At 53.3% G+C, this 22,844-nt stretch overlaps 1 protein-coding gene across 11 annotated transcripts in view; it reads right to left on the bottom strand.

Annotated features, from left to right (window-relative positions):
* Positions 1-559: 559 nt before the first annotated feature.
* The window catches only part of LCOR (ligand dependent nuclear receptor corepressor), an 88,996-nt gene continuing 66,711 nt past the window's right edge, over positions 560-22,844 (bottom strand). For all 11 annotated transcript variants that reach the window (XM_075758119.1, XM_075758123.1, XM_075758125.1 and 8 more), the window contains one exon: positions 560-13,782. In XM_075758119.1, coding sequence (XP_075614234.1) covers positions 9,291-13,782 — 4,492 coding nt within the window. In that variant the 3' untranslated portion in view covers positions 560-9,290. The remainder of the gene's footprint in view (positions 13,783-22,844) is intronic.

The following is a 22,844-nucleotide window of genomic DNA, read 5'->3' as shown; positions in this document are numbered from 1 at the left end:
AGTTCTGGGCTCCCCAATTCAAGAAAGACAGGGAACTACTGGAGAGAGACCAGTGGAGGGCTACAAGGATGATCAGGGGACTGGATCATCTCTGGTATGAGGAAAGGCTGAGAGAGCTGGGGCTGTTTAGCCTGGAGAAGAGAAGACTGAGAGGGGATGTTATTAATGCTTATAAATATCTAAAGGGTGGATGTCTAGAGGAAGGGGCCAGACTCTTCTTTGTGATGCCCAGAGACAGGACAAGGGGCAACGGGCACAAACTGGAACACAGGAAGTTCCAACTGAATACAAGGAAAAGCTTCTTCACTCTGAGGGTGACCGAGCACCGGAACAGGCTGCCCAGAGAGGTTGTGGAGTCTCCTTCTCTGGAGATATTCAAAACCCACCTGGATGCGATCCTGTGCAACCTGCTCTAGGTGATCCTACTTTAGCAGGGGGGTTGGACTAGATGATCTCCAGAGGTCCCTTCTAACCCCTACCATTCTGTGTTTCTGTGGTGTGTGTCCCCCACGCACTCACTCACCTTTGCCCTTCCCCAGTTATCACACCAAACAAACGCTGATATCAAAGAAACGTTTAATAAGCTGCAATAAAATACGGACCTTTAGAAAGCTCGTAGGGTGAATATCGACAGTGGAGGAAGAAAAGAAAACAAGGTGGTGGGAATCCTTGAGGAGTTCAGATCTGAGTCAGGGACCTTTTACCTGGAACAAGAACACAACTTCTTCCATAGGCCAGGACGAAATAAAAGACAGGAGCACAGAGTTCACAAAATGCCAACATTTAGAGAGTTGATACATATTCAAAGTTCAAATGACCCAGCTCTTATAGCTATACATATTGATTTAAAGCAACAATATAATTTTATTTTTTTTTTTATATACACTTTCAAAGGTTTGTCAGGTGAGGTATGTAAACATTATCTAATGGAAACCCCTCTCCACATTTCCAACCGAGAATTCACAGCAGACAGTTCATTTTCCCAACTCGGTACGCAGTACTTCCCGCTCCCAGAGCAACCGGGAATGCCGTCCCAAGCCACGGCTCTCCCAGGCGCAGTCACCGGCTCCCATTTCCCACCGCTGGTCTGTACAGTTCACATTGCTTAGGCTCAAACATACAGTACCGGACAGGAGGACTTTTCAGCTCAGTGTCAAAAATTCATATAGAAACAAACAGAGAAACAAAACTCTCCCAGGGAAGCAGACACAGATGAAGGAAAAACATTTGCCATCGGGGTGGAGATAAAATTTAAACGTTGAACATCTTAAGAAAATATTACTGGGTTGTTGTTGGGGTTTTTTTTCCTTTTCTTTCTTTTTTCTTTTTTCTTTTTTTTTTTTTTCTTGTTTTATTTTTCACACACCTGTTCCAAGGGCGAAGGAAGCGTGGGGCTGGCGAGGGGTCCTGCAGGGCCAGGACTCCGCAGCGCTCCCCGCTCCACCCTCCAAAGTCAGGGACCCATCACCATCAAAGCAGCAATGATCCTGCTGACGCTGCCCCACACAGACAGCCAGGGCGGGGGGCACAGCCAGCAAACACTTCCAGGCAAAAAGGGGTTAAAAAAGAAGAAAAATCCAAACACACTTAGGAAAAAACAACCAAATGACCTCGAACCCCCTAGAAGGAGAATAAAAATTGCAGAATGGCAAGCAAATAAGTAAATGACCTTCTGGAGCCGGCACTGGGATTTTAAGGGCGACAGCGGTGCGCTCCCTTGGCTCACCCATACCCGCAGGAAGCACAGGAGCCCCAAAGGCAGCTGCTCACTGCGGCAGTTTGCTAGCGGGAGTTTGCTATTAGTAACTACCTGCCCTAACCCAGCCGCTTTGGGGGGGGGGGGGTGGTTCCCTGGGGGTGATGGCAGCCCCCACCTCCTGCATCCCTGGGGATGTCTCCTTGGGCATCCCCAGGCCAAGACACCCCCCCCCCACCCCCCCCCCCCCCCCCCCATCCCATGCCAGACCGAGCCCCCATGGGGAGCGGGGTTATTCTCACCCAGCCCTGAGCCCCGAGAGCCCCTGCCATCGAAGCAGACATTATTACTACAAATCTTATTGCTTGCAGTGCCCCCCGCCCCGGGGAACGGCTATCCCAGCCGGCCACCAGAGCTTAGTGCCCCCCCCAGGGACCATGGCCATCGACCAGGTCTGACATCATCAAAATGAGATGAAGAGAAAGAGTTAATGCTTCAACTTTGATGTGACATAAAAAACAAACACCGCCACCGCCCCTCATCCCATCCCATGCCCCCCCTTCCCCCCCCCGCCCCCCCCCCCCCCCCCAGTAGCCAGCCCTTTGGTTGCGGCACGCTGGGCGATACAGCCCCACCAACCGACACACCAGTCAGATCAAGAACCTGTGGAAAGCCCATGAAATAAATATTAAAAAAAAATCTATTTACAATATTAGATCTGTGAGCATGAATTGAGAGAAAAATGCTTTTTCCTGCCCCAAAAAAGCTTAAAAAGTAGGTTAGCATCCTGCCGCCTAGCACAACACTATCTTACATGGCACCTACACATAATATATATTCACATTTCATTTTAAAATTAGGTACTCTTACAAACAGACTTAGAAAACATTGGCTAGCAACGCAGCTCGAGGGACCGCCCGGCCTCTGGACCCACGCCGCGAACACCGGCCGGCTGCCCCCCAGCTCCTCCAGCTGCCCCCAAGCTGCCAACGTGCCCTGAATCGAAACCGCCAGCTGCCCCCCCGCTGTCCTTCAGGGAGGGGGTAGAAGTGCTCGTGAAAGAGAGGGCTTGTCCACGGGGAGGGGAGGAAGAAGGATGGGGACTGTGATTTCTGCTAAGCCTAGGGGTGAGAATACAAACAAGAACTCCTGAGAACATCTTAGAACAGATGGATTCATTTCACAACCACCAAGCTAAAGGATGGGCCGAACGGACACTACAACACACGGGGTGGGGGGTGGGGGGGAATGGGGACGCGCGTGATGGGGGGACATCGTAGCCTCGTGGTTTGCTCAAAAAACCTACCGCTACAAGGAAAGCTGCAGTGGCGTTCCCTGGCAGGGGAGGCTACCCCCGCCTCGCTCCCCGGACATCAAGGACCCAAGGACACCTTGGCTGGGGCTCAGTCCTCTTCCCCCGGCATGAGTGCCGGCAGTGGCAAGGCGAAAGCCCGAGCCGGACGGCAGCCTGCACCTCCCTGCTGCCCCAGGCACTGGCCATGCCTGCGGGAGGCCGGGAACCACGGCTTTGCCAGGCGCCTTCAACTGGGAATGCAGCTGTCAGGCTGAAAGAATACGAGCTGGAGAGAGAAAATGTCCATCAGTTAAAGTAGGGCAGCTGTACATCTGTGTCCTTCTGAGATTGCATCTCGATTTCCCAGGGGGTTACTAGGGGTTGGCAGAGCTTTTGGAAATGCCAGCATTTCCAGAGGTGCCATGCAACCGGCTGAGGCACGAGCTGGGCTGCAGCTTTGCTCATCCGCATGCCGGCAAAAAGCGCCCGGGCAGCCCGCCAGCCCACCTGGTCCAGCGCCGCGTGGTTCCCCCCGGCACAGGAGGGACGGGGACGAGTTCATCTCGCTCTCCCGGCTCATGGAGGATGACCAGCAACGCGACGGAAAGTTTGCTAAAAGAGTCAGCATCAGCTAAACAGCTCTTTGGAGAAGGTTTGTTGCAAATACATCTCACTGATGTGTCGAACACAGAAACACCACTGCACACAGCAAACATGAGCAAGAAGGACCTCATTAGTAACGAATTATTAGTGATGAATATAAAAACATGCACACCTTGGATATACTGCACGCACCCCGTCAGCAGAGAAACCCATTCCGGGGCTAGCATTGCTAGACAAGAACCTAACAGCTACAGATAGAAGGAGCCATCCTGGGCTCGAACTGCTCTTGCTCCAACCCCCCAACAGATAAATTTTGACTCCGAGCTTGGCAAACCCAGCCCTTCCCAGAGGTTAGGTAAAAGGTGGATGGTTCCTGACCATGAGAAGTGTGAAGACCCAGAGCTGCCAATGACAAGGTGAGAGAGGAAAAGGGAACGATGCACATGGCGGGGGGGGGGGGGGGGGGGGGGCTGACAGCAAAGGGACAGCAAGGACATCTGTGGAGGTGCGGAGTTAAGGAGATGCTGCTCCTGGTATGTGGACCAGGAAGCTGGGATGGAGACTGGTTTCAAGAATAGGGTGAGAAAGTGGCCAGCAAGGAAAGTCAAAGCAACAGAAAGAAGAGAGGTCTGGTTTGTGGGACACAGCACTTGAGCTGAAATCCGGAGCTGAGGAAGCAGAGCAGGGAGCTGCCCCGAGGAAGAGGAGGAGTGCAATGAGGCTGCGGAGCTGAGGATGGCACTGTGGTAGTGCCAGTGGGCAGCTCTGCACCGCAGCAAACGGAAACGCACTCCATGCCCGTTTGGAATAAGGCGATAAATCGTGTTGCTTATTTCCTTCCATTCATTAAGATCGTCTACAGCTCCCTGTGCATCCCTCGCCTTGCGCAGAAGCTGCATTTCTTGGAAACCGGCTGCTCTAAAGCAGGAGCTGTGCCTCAGAAGCGTACCTCACCGCCGCCTCGCCGCAGAACAAACAGAAACGAGTAGTGCGTGTCCCAAGTCATGAACAAAGAGCAACAGGTCATATATATGGTATTACCTCTACTCATTTTTGTCTCTCTTATGCACTGCTCTAGCTGAAACGTGGCTGTGTGGAGAGAGGAAATTGAGAAGTAAATTGGGAAGACAGTAATGCAACATGAGGACTGATTAGGAAAAAATGAAAAGGAGAAAAAATTCAAACAGCTGAGCACTGACAAAGAAAATGGAGCCACCCAGGCAATGCTACCCTGCCAGGCAGTCACCTCACATGCAGATCCTTTAATTTGGTAGCAAATTAAATTGAAATTTAATTTCCTAGCAAATTACAACCTTCCTCCTTCCTGCCCCAAAATAAAGCACTCACAAAAGCAAGTGCGAAGCACATTCAAAGCAGATCTTGTAGTCAGCAAGACCTGGAATCTACTACTGGTATCAAGTGGAGAATGCACAAGGAGAGGCAGAAGGGCCAAAGATGGCATCTCCCGGAGCAGTGACAGCAAGGAAAGCAGCCTGGCAAGGAGTTGGGGGTTTCCTCAGAGCAGAAAGCCCTAATGCTTTTCTAGAGATGACGACCACCTCTGGGGCACCCTCCCCTGGGGTAACCCAAAGGATTGCACGAATCTGAAATTCAGAGAATTTATACTAAAGCACCAATAATCCCAGCTCGAGGTGGGCTGGAGAGGTCATGCCCCAAGTATGTGCTGCAATAACTCAGCCACTGGCAATGGCTTCACCCTACCCATCCCTCGGCAAACAAGCCTGCTCTCCATAAAAACTACCTGCTCGAGTTAAACCCACCACCCAGCGCAGCAGCTGCGGGAGGAAACGCTCCTACCAGCTCCTCACAAGCAGCACGATGTAGTGAACAATCACCCTGGTTTTCCTCAAAATTGTAATTTTTAAATAAGGGGGAATTATTGGGAGGAGAGGAGGAGGCAGAGAGCAGAGCAGCTCTGAGCTGGGTGTACGTGCCCGGCCGGGGAGAGCCCTGCAGAGGCTGCAGCGCCAGGGACCAGTCCTAACGACAGACAGTGGAGCAGGGAGCTGGGGGGGGTGGTGTGTGGGGGTGATGGAGGGCATGGGTGTCCCTGCTGACAAGACCCCAGACAATCTGACTCCCCCCCAGGACAGCCCAGCTCAGCATGTCCTGCAACCCCCCTGCTCCCTGTCCCTGCAGATGCCCAAGGTGCTGCTGTGCCATCTGCCCACCCGAACCAGGCGCCCACGAGGGACACGCAGCACACGTCTGGGCTGGGCTGCAGGCAGCAGTCTGGGCAATTGTATTTAAAAATTGTTTTCTTTGAAAAAACCCCTCAGACTTATTTGCTTTCTCTTCATTTGCTTTCTGAAGAAAACAAAACAAACCACAGCCCAACCCAGAACCCTCTTTTCAGCCCCATCCTGACACAAAACACACTCTCTACTTTTCCTCATTAAAGGGTGCAGAAATTCAGATTTATGCCTACGAGGCACAGCCCAGCTCCTGTTCAAGTCAGTGGGCTCTTTGCACAGATTTTGCGAGTGTTACTTTTTGTGCTGGACACGGCAGATCTAATGTGGGAAAGCCAGAGCTCGCTGAACGCCTCTGGCACGCCCCAGGCAGGGACAGAACTGCTGGCTGAAGGTGATCGGAGCCTGGGACAAGCTGCAGCCGCTTTGAGTCTCAGGCCACGTTGCCCACACGCTGCCCAGCATGGCCAATGCCACCTCGCTCCCTCCCGGAGCCCTGTGACCCCTACAGCATCTGCTGACAAAGCTTCGTCCCACAGGGACCTGCCTTCAGCACAGGAAATCTCCATCCAACTAAGCTGAAACACAGCAGCATGACAGAAAACTACAGACCAAGACGGGCCGTTCAAAGGGGTGGGAGGAATACGGTTGTCCTATTGGTATCTCCAGTTTCTCCCCGTGACAGGTCCTGGCCGTTCCTCTCTGGAGTCAACGCCTGGCAGGGACACTGCCGGGAACCTCAGCACGCTGATGACACCACCACCTAAGCCGAGCAGTGCGCACCGGACTGGGACAGCGCCCAGATGCTGCTCCGCTCCCGCACCAGTGTGACGCCTGCCATCTCCCACCCTGGCCACCCTGAGCCAGCCGGGGCTGGTGGAGGCAGCCGGGAGGCTGGAGCAGCAGCACCCCATCTAGAAAGCCTCTCTCTACTTGCTTTGTCGAGGTTTTTATCCTAATGAGGTTCCCACTCCCAGGAGCACAGAAGATGGAGAGCAGGACAGCCTGCATTTACCAGCAGCTAAAAAATGAAAGAGAGCAAGAGAGAGGGAAAGTCCCGAGGAGCGCTTGGTGCGCGGTGCCCGGCGCAGGCGCTTCAGGAGCGATGGTGAAGGATGGGGAAAGGGGGCTTTGCTGCAGGATGGGGAAAGGGGGGGTTTGGTGCAGGGGAGCGGCGCGAGGAGTGGAGGTAAGAGGGGTGCTCGCACGCATGCCCGGCCCAGGGGAAGGAGGGGAAAAATCCCGGGCCCACGTGCCTGCGGAGAGGCTGCCCCAGCCAGGGGAGAGAGGAGGACCGTAAGCATGGGTGGAGAAGCAAGGGGGAAAGACAACCTGTAAGAAAGGTACAGATCAGTCATTTAACTGCCATCGGTGCCCTCCTGCCTCACACCTCTCCTGAAATGCTTTTAAATCTTTTCTGATGGAATGTTTGACATATTTAATGCATGCAGTAAAAATTAAAGTAATAGATAACTTCATATTAATCTGTACAGGGACTGACAGGCTAGATTTAATCACTTCCTAGCTGTTCAGAGAGTTAACTTATTCTAGCGTGATTCAAAGGAAAGGTAAAGGATTTTTTTTTTTTTTTAAATCAGCCATTTCATAGTAAGAGAAAAATGTGCCGCAGCCTCGTGTGCGTCAGCGCTGGGGGAAGGGAATACCTGCAAGAGAGCCAGAGGTGCTCTGCGAAGGGCATGCGAATCTCAAGCGCCTTGTTTCATCCTCTAAACGGGTACAATGAAAGATTCAAAGACGATTATCTGCTTTCCATCTCCAGTCCGTGGGCTTTGGGATCTGGGGTTCAATGCCAACCACGAAAGCAATTCCCGTTTCAGCCTAGCCCTCTCTAGCCTCTGTCCCCAGGACAGGCATCTCTCCAACGCGTGGGCTGCCCCGGAGCCTTGCTCTGAGCAGGGACAAGGAGCTGAGCAAGGACCTGCAAGCAGCTATTAAAGGTTGGGTGACCACGGAGCCTGCCCAGTGCCCTCTCGGGCACTGCTGCTTTCTGCACAGGAGGAGGCTTGCACGGGCATTCATGCAAACGGACTTTGTGCAGCAAAGTGAAAGCAAAGCCATGGAGATGCAATGGCTGAGCAGGGTCCTTTCCCCGAGCGCAGACCGCAGCAGTCCCTTCTCAGCCGCTGAGCGCCGCAGCCCGGCAGAGCCAGCACAGCCACGCGCTCTGTGCACTTCTAACAGGTTTTTCTCAGAGGTGCTCAGCACCGTGACCGTGTTCTGCCACTGCAGACTCCCAGCTGGCTTTTAAACATGTTGCAGAGGCTCGCAGAGGAGCCCCGCAAACGTGTCGTGCAGGACAGGGCAGAGGCTTGGCCGCTTCCAGACTCCACAGCACCAGACAGAGGCAAGGACAAACCAACCGCACCTTGCTAGTAAAAGGATGAAATGCAAATTATGGTAAAAAATAAACTTAAATCAGTCCCTTCTCTCAACCCTATTCCAACTGCAAATCCCGGCTTAGGCGGGTGCTAGGCAAGACATGCATCAGAGCACAGGGCGAGGGCCAGGGCTGCCCTTCTGCAGAGCACCAACAGCAGAAGGAGCCTGAGCCCATAAAAAGGGAGAGATCCAACCTTCAGCCACGCGCTGCAGAAACTTGCTTTGCCATCAGAGACCACGGAAATCACCACGAGCGCAGCAAAATGGGAGAAGGAGGTCTGTCCAAAAGCAGGGCACGACAGGACCGATTCGCCCCTGAAGCTGGCGAGAAATAAAGACGGATACAGCCCAGCGTGCCCGCCCGGCAGCAGTGGATGCGGCAGCCCGGTACCCACGGCATCTCCTCTGCCGCCTCTGCCTGAGCGGGACCTCCACACCCCACGGGCTGTGCAATGGGGCAGCGATCAGCAGTACGCACACCAGTAGCTAATTAATACTTTATGCAGGTAACAATATGGGACACCACCAGCTGCTACTAACGAACTGACAAAGGACAGATTCACCTTTCTCTCCCTCGCTGATGGGAAATGGTTTTGGTTTTGCTTTAAATGCCACTAAGACAGACAGAAGGAGGATGCTGAAGGAAAGGGAAATGTTTGCGTGCACCCAAAGGCTGCCGAAAGCTACTTCATGTGCACGAAGGTGGTTTTCTTTCTGCTACAGTACAAGTGCTTGTGCCTCAAGTATAAAACGCAAGCCTCCAAATCACACAGACGAGCTTCTTATTTTTATTTTTAAAGTGATAAATAAGGCACTGTACTTTTAACTAAAACTGCCTGGTTCCAAGTTTAAAAAAAAACCCAAGGAACGTTCAAACTGCAGAAACTTCCTTCTGAACAGCAGAGCCAGACAGGCCGACCTCTTCTCTGTCCGAGACACATCTGCTGATGCCTAAAATCACGGGCGTTATCCTTTAACTGCGGATTTTTAAAGGCTTGCTACAGCTTATAAAAGCAGCTTTAGTTAATGCATGGTAAAGGGTTACTACTATACATCAGTTTTGTACATGGCTACCGGTTCTTTGCTATTTCGGGTCCAGTCGTGAGCGCTTGCTGTGCGAACAGTCCACTTTTGCCCTCAGCTTCCTCTTGCCCTGCGACCCACTGCTCTCCTGCATCTTCTTCATGGACCTCGTCAGGGTCTTCCCACCGCTGGGCTTTTTGTTGGCCATCTTCTGTGACCGTGTGGAGGACTCCCCCAGGGGCTTCTGCTTTGGGGACTTGGCCAGCTCCTCGTGGCCGGGGGGCAGCACGGCCCGTCTGCTCGTGTTCTCCTTGCCCTTCCGCATGGGGAGCCGCACCTTCCCCAGCTGCCTTTTCGGAGCTCTCTTCTCTTTCAAAGACATTTTTCTTGCCAGCTTATTGCTCCTCTCCATGGCAGTCTGCTTTCGGGTGGCGGGAGCTTTCGTGCTGATCTCCGAATGCTTTATTTTACTGGCCTTCTTGGCAGGCAGCTTGTCCTTGGTGGAGGAGCCGGACCGCTCCTGGGTGCTCCCGCTCTCCTTCAGCGTCCTCTTCTTCCTGCTGAGCTGGAGATCAGCTTTGGGCAACGGGTCCTCCTGGGACCTGCCCTTCCCCTTCCGCCCCTTCCCCATCCCATCCACTGATGGAGATTTAGCAGGGAAGGCATCTGCTTTGATCTGCAAGGCCAGTTTTGGAGACATCAGTGGGTTGATGCACACGCTCTTCCGGCTCTGCTTGCTCTCCAGGGACGGGTGGTCACCCGGGCCATCGCTCTTCTTCTCCACCTTCACCACGCGGTGCTGGGCTCGCAGCTTGCCCCGCAGGTTGGAGTACTTCCGTAGGATCCTGGTGCTGGCCTGCGTGGGCAAGCTGGGGGCAGGCTGGATGGTTTTGTCTTCATTCAGGTCCTCGGTGCCGGTGTCGGCGGGAGACATCTGGCTGGGAGTGGTGGCTTCTTCAGCCTCTGCTTTATCAGCGTTCTCCCGAATTTTGGCCCAAAGCTTTTGGTTCTTCAGGTTATTCCGAGCCGGGGTAGTGGCGGCAAACTTCTTGAGGTGTTTTTTCAAACGTTCAGCTTGCAGTGAGCTGGGGTAGAGACTGGAGGAGGAATATTTCTGCATGGGGACTTTGATGGGGGGGATCTCCCCCGGGAGACGGGTGTTGAGTTTCTTCACGATCACTAGAGACCTGGTTTCAGTTGTCTCGAGAAACCACTGGCAGATGTCAGATAGCTTAAAGGCCTTCATAAACAGCATCTGGACAGGAGAAAGCTTCTGCACTTCCAGTGAGCCTCTACTCTTCCGTGTCCTTTTCTTGCTTTTCCAAATCTCTTTCAATTTGTCGGCTTTGTTCTTTACCTTGGGGGTTGGCTGCACCTCCTTCTCCAGTTGAATCCAGCCCTTCTGAACTTTCATGTACTGGGCATTGAACTCGGCAATGAGCTCCTGGTTGTCCTCTTCAGCGCACCACTCCATGAACTTTGGTTTGCTGTCAGCCGTGTCTACGTCCTCCAACGCCAGGGAGTCGTCATTACCTGAACTGCATTCATCCCTCAGTTTGGGGATCGCTTGCACAGACTCCTTCCCTGGTGTGCTCTTTTTTGTGGTTTCCACAGGTGTGGGTGCGTGTCTTAAGTTATAAAACTGCAGAGCGACCTTTTTATGCTTTGCAGCCTTCGCTGGAAGATGCTTGATTCCAGCTCTGCTGCTGGGACATGGAGGCGAATTGGCCACTGGCTCGTAGCTCTCCAGCTTGCCCATGCCCATGCAACCGTCAGAGCTCTCCTCGTCCTTTGCATTGGCATCGCCTGGTTTCACATCCGCTTGCTCGGCATCATTTGCAAGCATGCTGCTCTCTGGAGGGAGGAGAAGGCTTCTCTTCTCAGAATCAGCCTGGACGCCCATTTCCAGCATCTCACCTGGTTGACTTTGGCTGCTGTTAGCAGGGGGGTCATCTTTAGAGGAATTTTCTCCCTCTGCCACTAAGATGCTTTTATAGGTTTCTCTGGTAGTGACACCATTCTCCTCACCTGGGCACTGCTCAGCAATGCTCTCTGGAGCCTGGCCGGTGCCTGGCTCCTTACTGGTTTTGAGCAGCGCATTGGGGAAGCAGTCGTTTGGGAAGTGCACAGGTGCTGCCCCATCCAGGGGCACTTCTCTCTTGAACCGCTTAGCGCCAGGGCTCTTGGAGAGTTTGATCTGAAGGCAAGGAAGCTGCACAGAGCTGGAAGAACCAGCGTCTTCAGGACTGCCCTCGGCGGGTGACTGGCATTGCTGGCTTCGGAGACGCCGGTCCGATGCCACAAGCGCTCTCCTGCCTTTCTTTCGCTTCTTGTCTAGACTGTCTTTGGAAGAGACAGAGTCCTTCCCTGCAGTGTCTGAGCCGTCGGGTTCGGGCGGCGTTTCCTCTTCAATGGGCTTTTTTTCACCTGCTGGGCTGTTATTCTGCACTGCCTCCTCTTCCAAGATTTCGGGGAGGGCTGTGCTGGCTGGCACAGCCTCCTCTTGCTCAAGGGAGCTGTCACCCGCCATGCCCGATAATTCGGCTTCTGGTTCAGCATCAATGCATTTGTCCACGTCCACACACTGCAAGGTCACAGGGGGCTCCAGGGGGCTCTCCCTGTCCATGGTGGCAGGGGGCTCATCAGGCGCCTGCTGGCCTGGAGAGCGTGGGGAGGGCTCTGCCAGACACAGCCCGCAGGGCTCCGCGTCTCCCGCGCCTGGAAGCTGGGCAGGATCCCTGGCACCATCGTGGGGCAGGGGTGCTGTGTCCGCAGCGGCGGAGGGCTGCAAGGGGGACTTTGGCTCTGGGCTGGTGGGGCGATCCGGATCAGTTTGTGCGTCAGAGCCTGCGCAACCTTCCTCCCCGCCGGGTGCTTCTGAGACGGGAAGGGCAGCAAAATCAGCAGCCTGCCCACCGCCTCTGCCATCCCCAGAGGAGCCCAGGCTGCTGCCAGCCTCCCAGGGGACGCTGTCTCCTGCTCTTGTCCCCCCTCCTTCGGTGGGAGGGGAGCCAGGGGACGGTGAGCCGGCCAAACTGTCCTCTTTCTGGGGGCTGGGTGGAGCAGAGAGGGAGAAGAAGGGCACGGCCATGGTGGCTTCCCTTGACCGCAGTGCCCGGGTATCCCGGGGCTGCATGGCGCCCGGCTCAGCTCTCTCTTTTGTTTCTCGGCTGGTTGGTGCCCCTTTAGCCAGGAGCCTCAGGGAAACCCTCTTCTCGCCTTCCTGTCCTGCCCCTGTGGACCCCCCCACCGAGAGCACCAGGGGCGGCTTAGCGCTTACAAGGGTCTCCGTTCGCAGCGCCGGGCTGCTCCCCCTCTCCTCCGCCCGGGAGCTCCTAACCAGCGTGCGGACAGTCGGGAGCTCGCAGCACTCCCCGTTGAAGTAGTATCCCCGGGTGCTCTTCCTCGCCGTCTTGCGGGACGACACCGACCGCTGGCTCTCGAAATGGCACTCGGTGATGGGCTGGCTGATGTAGACCACGTCGCACTGGTTGTCATAGTCATTGATCCTCAGCCCTGACGCCTTCTTGCTTTTCCGAGTGGATCTGAGGGAGGCTGCCTTGGCGCGGGGGTGCCCGCCGGGGGTCCGGTGGGCGGCTGGCGCGGCGCCGGCAGGCAGCCAGCCCTCCTTGGACTTGTCAAGCGGGCCCTTGTCAGCCGGGTGCAGGTGGCAGCCTGCCTTGCCCTTGGCCACAGCGTGCAGGTGGTTTTCTTGCTTTGGTCTCGCATCTTGTTCTTTCGTGTCTAAGTCCTGGTGCAAAGATGCTTTCGAGCTGCATTGCAAAGTGTTCTCTTTGTCGGCTCTGCGAGGGGGAGTCACCGCAAAGCCGGGATCCCAGGACTCTTCTGGCAGAGCTCTGAAAGAGGTCTTTTGGGACCCCAGACAGCCATCTAAGCTGTCCTCACTGCCGTTCACATTTGCCACTTTGACCGAGATATAACCTTCCACGAGAGTCTTACCTGCTAGCTGCTCTTTATTGTCCTCACATTTTCTGACAGTGGCTTCTTGCTCGTGCCCAGCGGCTTGCTGCCCTTCCAGGCTTTTTGCGGCATGATGGAAATTCAAAGAGGAAGAGTTCAACGTGCTGAGGTATCCTTGGGTGGAGCTATCCTTTGGACTAGCAGAGCGAAGCCTGGTGACGGGGAGCTCGGAGAAATCCCTTCTCAAAGCAGGACTGGAGCTTTCTGCTCTGTCCAGAGACTTCAGCTCTGCTGGCTGCTTCGGGGCTTGTCCCATAACATGCAGGGGGCTGTCGGACCCCGACTGTCCTGGGTCCAAGGAAGAAGGGGGCTTTGATTCAGTACAAGTAGCACCCTTATCCTGATTTTCAGTGCTTCGCTGGCTACAACCAGAGCCACAAGTAGAGGCCTCCATGCTCTTGGATTCAGACAACTGCTGGCCTTCAGAGTCTGGTTGTACTTCAGTGTATATGTCGTTTAGCACACGAATGAATTGCTTCTGGTGATGTGTACACAGTCTGACCATAAACTTTTCCAGTGGAGACTTCGGCTGATTGTTAGAGTCTATTGCTATTGTCTCTGCTGCATCCTCACTAGAGAGACAAAGAGAGAAGCAATCAGTAACTGTAACATGTCCCAGGGAATAACAGTTTATGCTGCAAAGCTGGAATAACCCTTTTCCTCCCACTCAGCATATCGCTTGCCTGACCTCCATGTGAGATCAAGCATGCTGTTGTCACAGGGCTGGCAGGTATCACTTCAGTCCCCAGCGTGCACACTTACGTGTGCATACTGCTGCCAGGACAGGGACTGGCACTTTTGTTTGCCTCCCACTGCCAGAGCACCCATAATTACACTTCTGCCTAGGCCATCCTGGTGTGTGGGCACCATGTGACACGTTCAAAACAAACCTACATTTCCCAGTGAGAATCAGATTTACTCTCTGCACGGTGCCCAGTGTAGAAGGCCCAGCACCTCTGGGACCCACCAGGACGACTGCACACCTCTGCACGCTCCATCTGCGCAGCCAGGCTGGGTGGGAGCAGAGCAGCATCCCACCTGGGCAGCCAGATGCCAGAAATCTTGAACTACTGTAAGTCTTCAAATTCTGCTCATGCCTCGGTGGCAGAAGATGGGTCTAGGGCAAACTGAGCAGATCTGAGCCTCCTGTGTCATCAGCGCAGAAATTTTGGCGAGCTCCCAGCCTGCAGGGCGTGCAGGCAGCAATGCACCCTTGCGTGGTGCGGTGCCTTGCCATTTGCACTGACCTTTGATTTACTGCCATTTAATAAAGTGGCTCTGCAGCTGAAGGGCTGACTGTCAACGCGCAGTGGTCGCTCAGAAAGGTGTGCTCCTGTAGCACAGGATCACTGCCACTAGCTAGCTCTCAAACCAAGGCGATTATCATTTACCTGCTTGGCAGAGGCAATTAATTAGGACTTATTGGTGGAGAGGTTAAGGGATAATTACCCAGTGTTTGTATGAACTCATCAGGAGTGCCATGCCAGGTGCTGTTATCGAGACCATATCTGTTCCCAGTGGCAGCGCAGGCGATTCCCACCCAGTCCCCGCCGCACCGAGGGGGCTGCACGCCTTGGCACCCACGCCGTTTGGCACGGGACCTTTGCCAGCAACGCCGGGTTGCTTTGCAGCAACAGTTGCACTTTGCACCTCCTGGCCTTGTACCAGAGGAGTGAAAGTTGTTTCCCCCCTACAGCCTCGCTCTCCTTCCCCAGCATCGGACGCCGATCTCGCTCACTCGGCTGGGTCCAGGGGGGCAACACATCGCAGGGTTCGGGGCTGGGTAGAGAAAAGCAGCTTTATCTGGAGACAGGGAGGAAAAGCCCCGGCTCAGAGGAGCCATCGGCATAGAGGAGGAGGAGGAGGGAAAGCCAGGGACCGGAGCCGGCCGTGCTCGGTGGCAGCTGTTGTGCCGGAGCCATCCCCAGGCACCCTCACCTGCTGCTTACCTACTGCTTGCTGGCTGCTTGCTTTGAACTGACAAGCGCCGGGGCAGCACCTCCTTTCCCCGGCTCGCGGGGGCTGCTCCCAAACTCGGCAAAAGGCAGGGAAAGGTGCCCAGGGGCCGCTTTGGGCTCCGGGTTGGCCAGGTGGCACCTGGTCTCCTCTTTACCCAGAAATGCCAGGCTGCAGCCAAGCCTGCCCCGAGCATCTGCCAGCCAGCCCTTTGCTTTCCAGTTTGCCCCAATTTTTAAGCGTAACAAGGCTTCGCCTCTCAATCACGGCCACTCAGTTTCCTTAAAAGCTTCTTGGGCAAGGTTTTCCCAAAACCACCCAAAAAGACTGAGTGAGCCTGGTGTGCCGAATGAGCTCCGGCACCTCGAGAACATACTCCCGGGGCTAGCGATAAACAACGTACCTCAAGATTGCTTTACTACACCCGGGTGAGAAAAATGCCCTCCAGCAACCGTCTCAACTGGTTCTACCTGGCGCTGCGATGACTTTCAATTTGCAATGCCTGGGATTAGTTTAAATAAAAATGCTCAGGTACAACCTGGCCCCTCTCCAGAGCCCTGCATGGGAAGGGTTATGTCAGCAAGGATCTCTCACACAGTCCAGCTCCTCCCCTTGCCCTGCTGAATAACAAAGGGGATAAAAACCCTCTCACCCGGTTGCAAGAGGAGGGCTTGGAGCTGGGGGCTTTGCAAAGAGGCAGAGCTCAGCACAACTTTTTTTTCCACCTTTGCAAAGAGGGCGGTTGCTTTCCTCTTACCTGCTCGCCAGCCCAGCTCCTAAGAGCGGCAGCCATCTTCCCCCAGCGAGCCTGAATTTATAACGGCAGCGGCAGAGGTGTGGCTCTGCCCCGGCCCACCCCGCCACCACACGCCCTGGGCAGCCTCGGGAAGAGGTTACGGTGGCAAAACAACCAAGTCCCTCCTTGCCGGGGTGCCTTTGGGTGCTACATGCAAATGGCTGCAAAGGAAGAGCCCATGGCATAGGTGAAGCGGTTGCCCAGATGGGTGGCGAGGAAGAAAAGGCGATCTACAGGCTGGGCAATGCCTGGTGAGGGAGGAGATTGTGGGACTGTGTACAGAGTCCCTACTTTGGGAGAAGGGACCAAAGTTGCTGGGCACAGTCCTTCCTTGCCTTGCAGCAGCGATGCCAAACGCAGCCGGTCGCAGGGCACCCCTGCTTTGTCTGGGTGTGTGGGGCTGGAAAAGACCCATGTCCTGCTCGTCTGGCAGAGGGGACCTGGGGTCCCTGGTCCTAAAAACTCCAGGGTGGCACTTCTGCCTTGCCTTCACCCAGTTTCTTCCTCTGAAGTGTGACTGAGGCCATGGTTCTCATTTTCACCTTAGCTGCCCCGCTGTACTCCAAGGAGTCAATCTGAGATAAACACAGCTTTTCAAGCTGTAAATTTAAAAAACAGAGATAAATATTTTTCCTGCTTGATAAAGGAAATAAATCCATTCAGCCTTCATGCCCTTTGTCCTTAGAAGACCCATCTCACACTCAGCACCACAGTTCACCTGCTCCTGCAGGCACATCGTGTTCAGGGTCCTCTGCTTTCACATCACTTTGGCTCAAAGATGGGCTGCAGCTTCTCACCTTGAGCTCATCTGCTCCTTCCCCAGCGAACCCCTGTTTGGGTGCTGCAGGCAGCATCTGGTTTTTCTGTTTCAGAGGATAACATTGAGGCAGAGCTCTCCCCACTACCTGCAGCCATGCTCTGAGCACGGCTGGATCCCAAACACCTCGGTCCTTCCTCTCCCTGTCCCCCCTGCGGGGTGCAGAGCACAGCCTGTGCCTCTCCGTCCCCGGATCTCCCAGACACAGCTCTCTGCTCCCCAGGACCTGCTGCTCTGCCCAGCAATTCCCACCATTCCTGTCTGTTCTGGCTGTTACTGCTAAATAAAAAATGCCCATGGCCATTTTCTTGCCCGGTGGCCAATGGATGCAGGATTGTCCGCATCCTTGCTACTTAAGGCAGTTTCGGAGAAGGGCTTGTTTCATGCACAGGTGCAATAGAAGAGTTTATTTCAGGTGCCCCATGACTTCAGGCAGGGCTGCTTACGGACTTGCAGGGAAACCATTTATTTACATGGCTTGTCAGAGAGGAGAGGTGAGCTGATTGCAGAGCTGAAGAAGTGCCTTCCCGGGGGAAGGTGCTGGGTACTAACAGGTTCCTCAGCCCTGCTGGCAAAGGTGGGAGCTGAAGACCGACTGGTGAACGCAGAGGATGGGCATTGGGAACATGGTTTTACATGGGAGGAAAAATTGTTCTCGGGAGGCAGCCACCCCTGTCTCTGAAGAGCCTGCCTTTTGGGAGGCACTCACCCTTCCCACGGGGGCTTGGCCTCAGGCTCTCTTAGTTCTGGGTGTGCATGAGGAACGTGCCATCTCTCTGGAGGGCTGGAGAAGCCACAAACCTACTGCAGCTGCGTGGCTGGGGACAGGTGACTTACTGGGGACCCTCTACGCCTACAGCCCAGCTACAAGCACAGTCACACTCCTGTATGGGGTGCCCAGAAAGGTTCACTGTGATGGGAGAGACAACCCACCTGCCAGCGAGCTTTCCTGGGAGATGGCGGGTCTGCCCTTTCTGGCCGCCAGCCTTGAAAGCTGCCTACACAAGGCTGTGGCTGCCGGGGGCTCCTCCGCTCCTGTGCTGCAACACCCCGCTTCCAGCCGTGCCGCACGTGTCGCCCCATGCCAGCAGAAGACACTCCGGCGTCCCAAGCAAATCTAATCACCTGAGCCCCTCGCTACCTCCTGGCCCTTCTAGCTTTGCCAGGGCAGCCCTGTTCTCTCCTCCTTCCCCGCCTGCTGCAGAAGGTGTCAGAGGCATCAAGGGGCAGGAGCTGTCAGAGACACAAACGGAGCTGTTGCTACGCAACCCTGGCGGTGCAGCAATTAATGCTGGGGAAAACGTGCTGTGCTCTAAAGCTATTTGCATAGCTGCATGCTGCAATACATTTGTTTGCATTGTGCCTCTACTGTTTAGTAGAGTTTGAAGTCAACCCTCCCCCAGCTCTTGCTGAGGGGGACACACGGGGCTTCCAACAAAGGCCACGCGGCTGGGGATGATGGGGCTGGGGGAAGGCAGGGATTTGTCTGTCCGTAGCACCTATCTGCACAGGTATAGGATTTACAGTTTGGGGAGGAAAGGCCAAGATATCTGGATTTCACCCTGTGCAGCCTGAGGAGCTTTGCCCCCCTTGCAGAGCCAGCTCTTGCCGTGCCCCTGACCTGCTGTCAGATCTCCCCTTTTCCAGGTGCACCAGGGTGACACTGTGCTTGTTCTGCTTGTGAATGCCAGAAATGGAGCTTTAGGGACAGCCCAGCCTGCCTGTGGTTCAAGAGTGGATTTTGGAGGGAGCAAGGGGGACAAGAAAGAGAGGGAGAAAGAAATCAACTGGTTCACACCAACCTACCTGGGACGCTGGTCTCCGAAAACCTGCCGATTGCCAACTGCAATCTTCTGGTTTGCCCACCCCAAGTTTCTCACTATTGAACATGAAGCCTGTGCCCTTTTTGGGTTTCTTTTTTTAGCCCTTGAACATCAGTTTGATTGATTATAAGTTTACAGGTATGTTTTGTACCTCAGAGGCACAAGAAGCAGCAGCAGAACAAAAGTTCAAGGCTAAGTGTTTCTGTTCCTTTCAGACCACTCTAAGCACCAGGATTATAGTTCTGTAAAAGAAACAAAGCATAGCTATAAACTTATAAAATCCAATTTAGTATTTTTATGGGGATGGCCTCTCCCCTCCCTCTCCTGCTGCCGCGCAGCTGACTCCGTGCCAGTCGGTGGAGCGCTGCTTTGCACCACCCAAAACCAGAGGTACCACTGGAATACCCCACCAAGCCGAAGGGTGCCTTGGAAACCTGGCTAAAAGTGGAGATTTGAGAAACGTGGATGACTAAGAAGAAAGCCTAACTTGTGAGCGATGCTCTGCATCAGCTGAACTCAAAGCACTGACCATGCCCACCTTGACCCCAAGGTGCAAGGCAGCGTGTCTCACTGCCCTCGGGTGGCAGCTCCAGCCCTGCTGGCTTTGGCCACTTCCTTTATTTTTCAGAGCAAGCGGAAATGCCACTTAGAGGGATTGCAAAGGAGGAGTGGCCTCTTAAAAGGAGCTGGCTCACGGCTGGCAGTCAGGTGAGCTGACCCCAGCCCCAGCGTGCTAAATGTGCGCTTGAAAGCAGCCGTGGCTGTGGCGTGCCGAAGGTGGGCTCGCTTTCCCCAGTGCCGGGGCGCTGCACGCAGAGCCACACAAGGGTCTCGCCCAGTGGAAGGGGGAGAGGAGTTCTCTGCCAGTCCCGGTTCGGCTTGCTAGAGCGGCTCCGCAAAAGCAAACGCCAGCGGGGAGAGGCACTGGACCAAAGCGGCACCGCGTCTTTCAGCATCAGACCGCACCAATGTCACCACAGCGGACACGGAGCTACAGCTACTGCCAGCCCTCTGCTTGAAATTATCATCCCAGGGTGGCAAAAGGCGACCCACATTACATCTGCCCTGCTCCATTAGACACGCGGCATCGTGCCCAAACCCATCTTCACTCGTAGCTGCAGCAAAGACCTCGTGCTTTGAGAGGCGGAGGTGAGGGGACACGGTTCCTTCTGCTGGCACCGCTCTGGGATGCAGCAATCCCTTGCCGGGGATGAGCAAAACAGCCATGTAAGCCACTGCAGCCAGATTTTCTGGAGCTCATCTCTCAAAGCCCCAATTAAAGGCTGACCCTGGATGTACCAGTTTAAATGCCTGTATTTCAATCCTCAGAAATATGCCTGGCACCTAACACTCCCCACACAGATGAATGAGTCCCTTCACACCTCTGTGGGTGCTACAGTAATTCTCTCTCGCTGCACTGAAAAAAAAGATAGAAAAGCAGCACAGAAAGAGCTGAGGCTCCACACAACAGCTAGCAAGGAGAAAAAGCATTTTTCTTCTCTGAATTAAAAGCCGAAGTTGTGCAAAGCACAGCCAAAATAACTATGGAAATATTGCTGCGGGGTTCTCAAGGCCCCTGAATTTACGCCGTCCTTGGTGACGTGCGTGGGGATGGATTGAGCTTACATTTCGGCTGAAAAGCAGGAAGAAACAAGTTATAGATGGGTTTTGTTTGGTTGGGGTTTTTGTCAGCTGCAGGTGTTCGTCAAGGTATCCAGGTTGTACAATAAGCCAACTGACTGGATAAACAACAGGCATCCATTACAGATTCAGACTTTTAACCCTTCAGAGTAGTGTCTTTTATTTGTTTGTTTATTTTTAAAGTAGTTAAACATAAAAAACCACCTTCTCCCCACCTGTAGCCAAATAAAAATCAAACATTACATTTAAAAAAACAATAGCAACCTCAAATAAGTTTATCTTTTTTATTATTCCTGTCATAGCTTCCTCCACTCCCACCTTCCCCAAGTAACTAACCCAACCATATTCTATAGTAGTTTATCCTCATTTGTGATACTTCTAATACAATATTTAATGACTAATTAAAAACCTTACCACCGAGCTATTGCTTTAAAACCAAGGGAAATATATCATGTTGGTAACATTATTCTATATACTAGCTTTCAAAGCCTTTCCAGAATTGTCCTTGCTAATTTTTCTAATTATCAAGGACATCTGGGATCTTCCCTTTAAGGAAAAAAAAAAAAATTACCATGAGTGTTTCTCTCTGAGGCAGTACTCAGCATCTTCCCTGAGCTAGGTACTCCAAAGGAATAGATAGCACCAGCAGACCAGAATAGATAGAAAGACAGATAGCACCAGAAGACAGATAACAAAAGCATGCGGGGGGGGAAAAAAAAGTTCCTACACGGATTTTCACAGCTTCGCACGTTTTAAAAAAAGCATCACCCGGTTAAGGCAAGGGAGAACAAACCACAGGGACCAGCGCTGGGGAGCGGGGAGGGATGCCCTGAGCATCTTTAACAGTCCCAGGCATGAGCTGGGAACGCACGCCGGCTCTGGAGCTGAGGTGAGGCGGGTGTATGGCCTCCTCCCCCCTCCCGACCCCCCCGTTCGTCCTACAGTAAATTGGGGACAAAGCTCTCGCTGCCCAGCCCTCAGGCACGCACACGCAGGTGAGCTGCAGCCACCGCAACCGCAGAGGTTCAACAACAGGCAAACCCCCCACCGAAGGTGCGCTCCTCTGCAGTAAATTAAGGCTTGCGAGCAGGGTATGCTGTGCTGCGATAAGTCCCACCTTCCCCTCCTACGCTGCACTTAATGCTGGAGGGCTGCATCTCCGGGGTAGAAGAAAACCCGAATGCAGCTGATGCCCTCTCTGCAGATGTTGCTGGTCCCAGCTCCAGCAGGCACATCGCCACCCTCTACCACTTCTAGAAGTCGTCAAGGATTTTAAAGTCTACAAATATCCAGGATATTCTTTTTTTTTTTTTTTTTCCAACATGGATATGAAAAAGCAAATGCAACAATGAGGACGAGCTCTCGCTAGAGCTAAAAAGCCTCAGCACAACCCGGTCGCCAAAGCTTGGGAGGGGCCAGTGGAAGACAGTTGGAGAGCAGAGGGTATCTTGGGTGTAATTAACAGACGTTGGGGGATATGACCCCATTTCAGATAACCTGGAGATTCAGATAATTGGGCCTCAGATAATCAAGGCCACGCTGTTAATAGAAACAGTATCACAACTCCTAACGGCAGCATTCCCCACATGCCGATGCTAAACCTCCTTGCACGAAAATGCCTGGCGAAATATGAATTAGCGGTTCGATACGTGTCCATATTCTCTGTCAGCTGCCGGGCTGAGCAGCAAACCCCGTTTCTGATGCACCACTTTGGCTGGCTGCTTGGGAAATAGGTTAAGGCAGAGAAGTGGATTGCAGCCCCGGATGCCTGGGGACAAGCCTGTCTCAGAGCTGATGGGCTAGGTAAGCTCTATTTTGAAAGTGGGTTAATTTAACTGTCATTCAACTACCATGAAATGATGTAGGTTAATTTTATAGTCAGATAACTATTAAGAAACCAAAACATAAGGCAGGAAATGTCTATATGCATTCTAGTGGAGAGAGGTTTCCTCTGCGCTAATGCACACCCCTCCCCTTCAGCTCAAACCTCTCATCCTTCCATTTCTGCACATCCCTCACATCATCTCCTTTTTTTTTTTAACCCTTGTCATTACACACTATTGTCCTTCCTTCCCCTCTTAAGAGATTCTATTTTCCTCTCAAAAATTCCCCTTGCCCACAATTATTTCTCCCCTTCATTTACATCGTCACACATCTTAATGCAAAAGGAAGACTAACAAATACCAACCTTGTCTGACCACAGCTAACGTCCTCTAAAAAAGATCCCGTCTCCCCCACGCATCCAATATTTGTCCAGCTACATGGCAAAGCAAGATAGGGAACTACACCTTGCTTAGCACGTAACATGGCATCACCACTAATACACCCAGTTTTCTTTAGGGTTATTTACCGTATTTAAAGCATCCTCGATTTTTGGCAGTTTACCCTTTATAATTGGATACTGCAGTTAAAACATACTTTATCTCTGTGCAATTTTCCTTCCCGCAACATAATGATGGGTATTGTTTGTTTCTTTAAAATGGGGACAAACCCCATCGATTGCTGGTTTGCCGTAAAGAGAAAAATAAAAGGAAAAAAAATTATCAACAACAGTTTATGCCTGCAAAGGAACAGGTCCCTTGGAAAAAGCAGAAGTGACTC

The sequence above is a fragment of the Balearica regulorum genome, chromosome 7, assembly GCF_011004875.1.
Source record: "Balearica regulorum gibbericeps isolate bBalReg1 chromosome 7, bBalReg1.pri, whole genome shotgun sequence".
Lineage (NCBI taxonomy): Eukaryota > Metazoa > Chordata > Aves > Gruiformes > Gruidae > Balearica > Balearica regulorum.
Note: the sequence above shows the minus strand (reverse complement) of the source record. Positions and strands in the feature narration are given on the sequence as shown.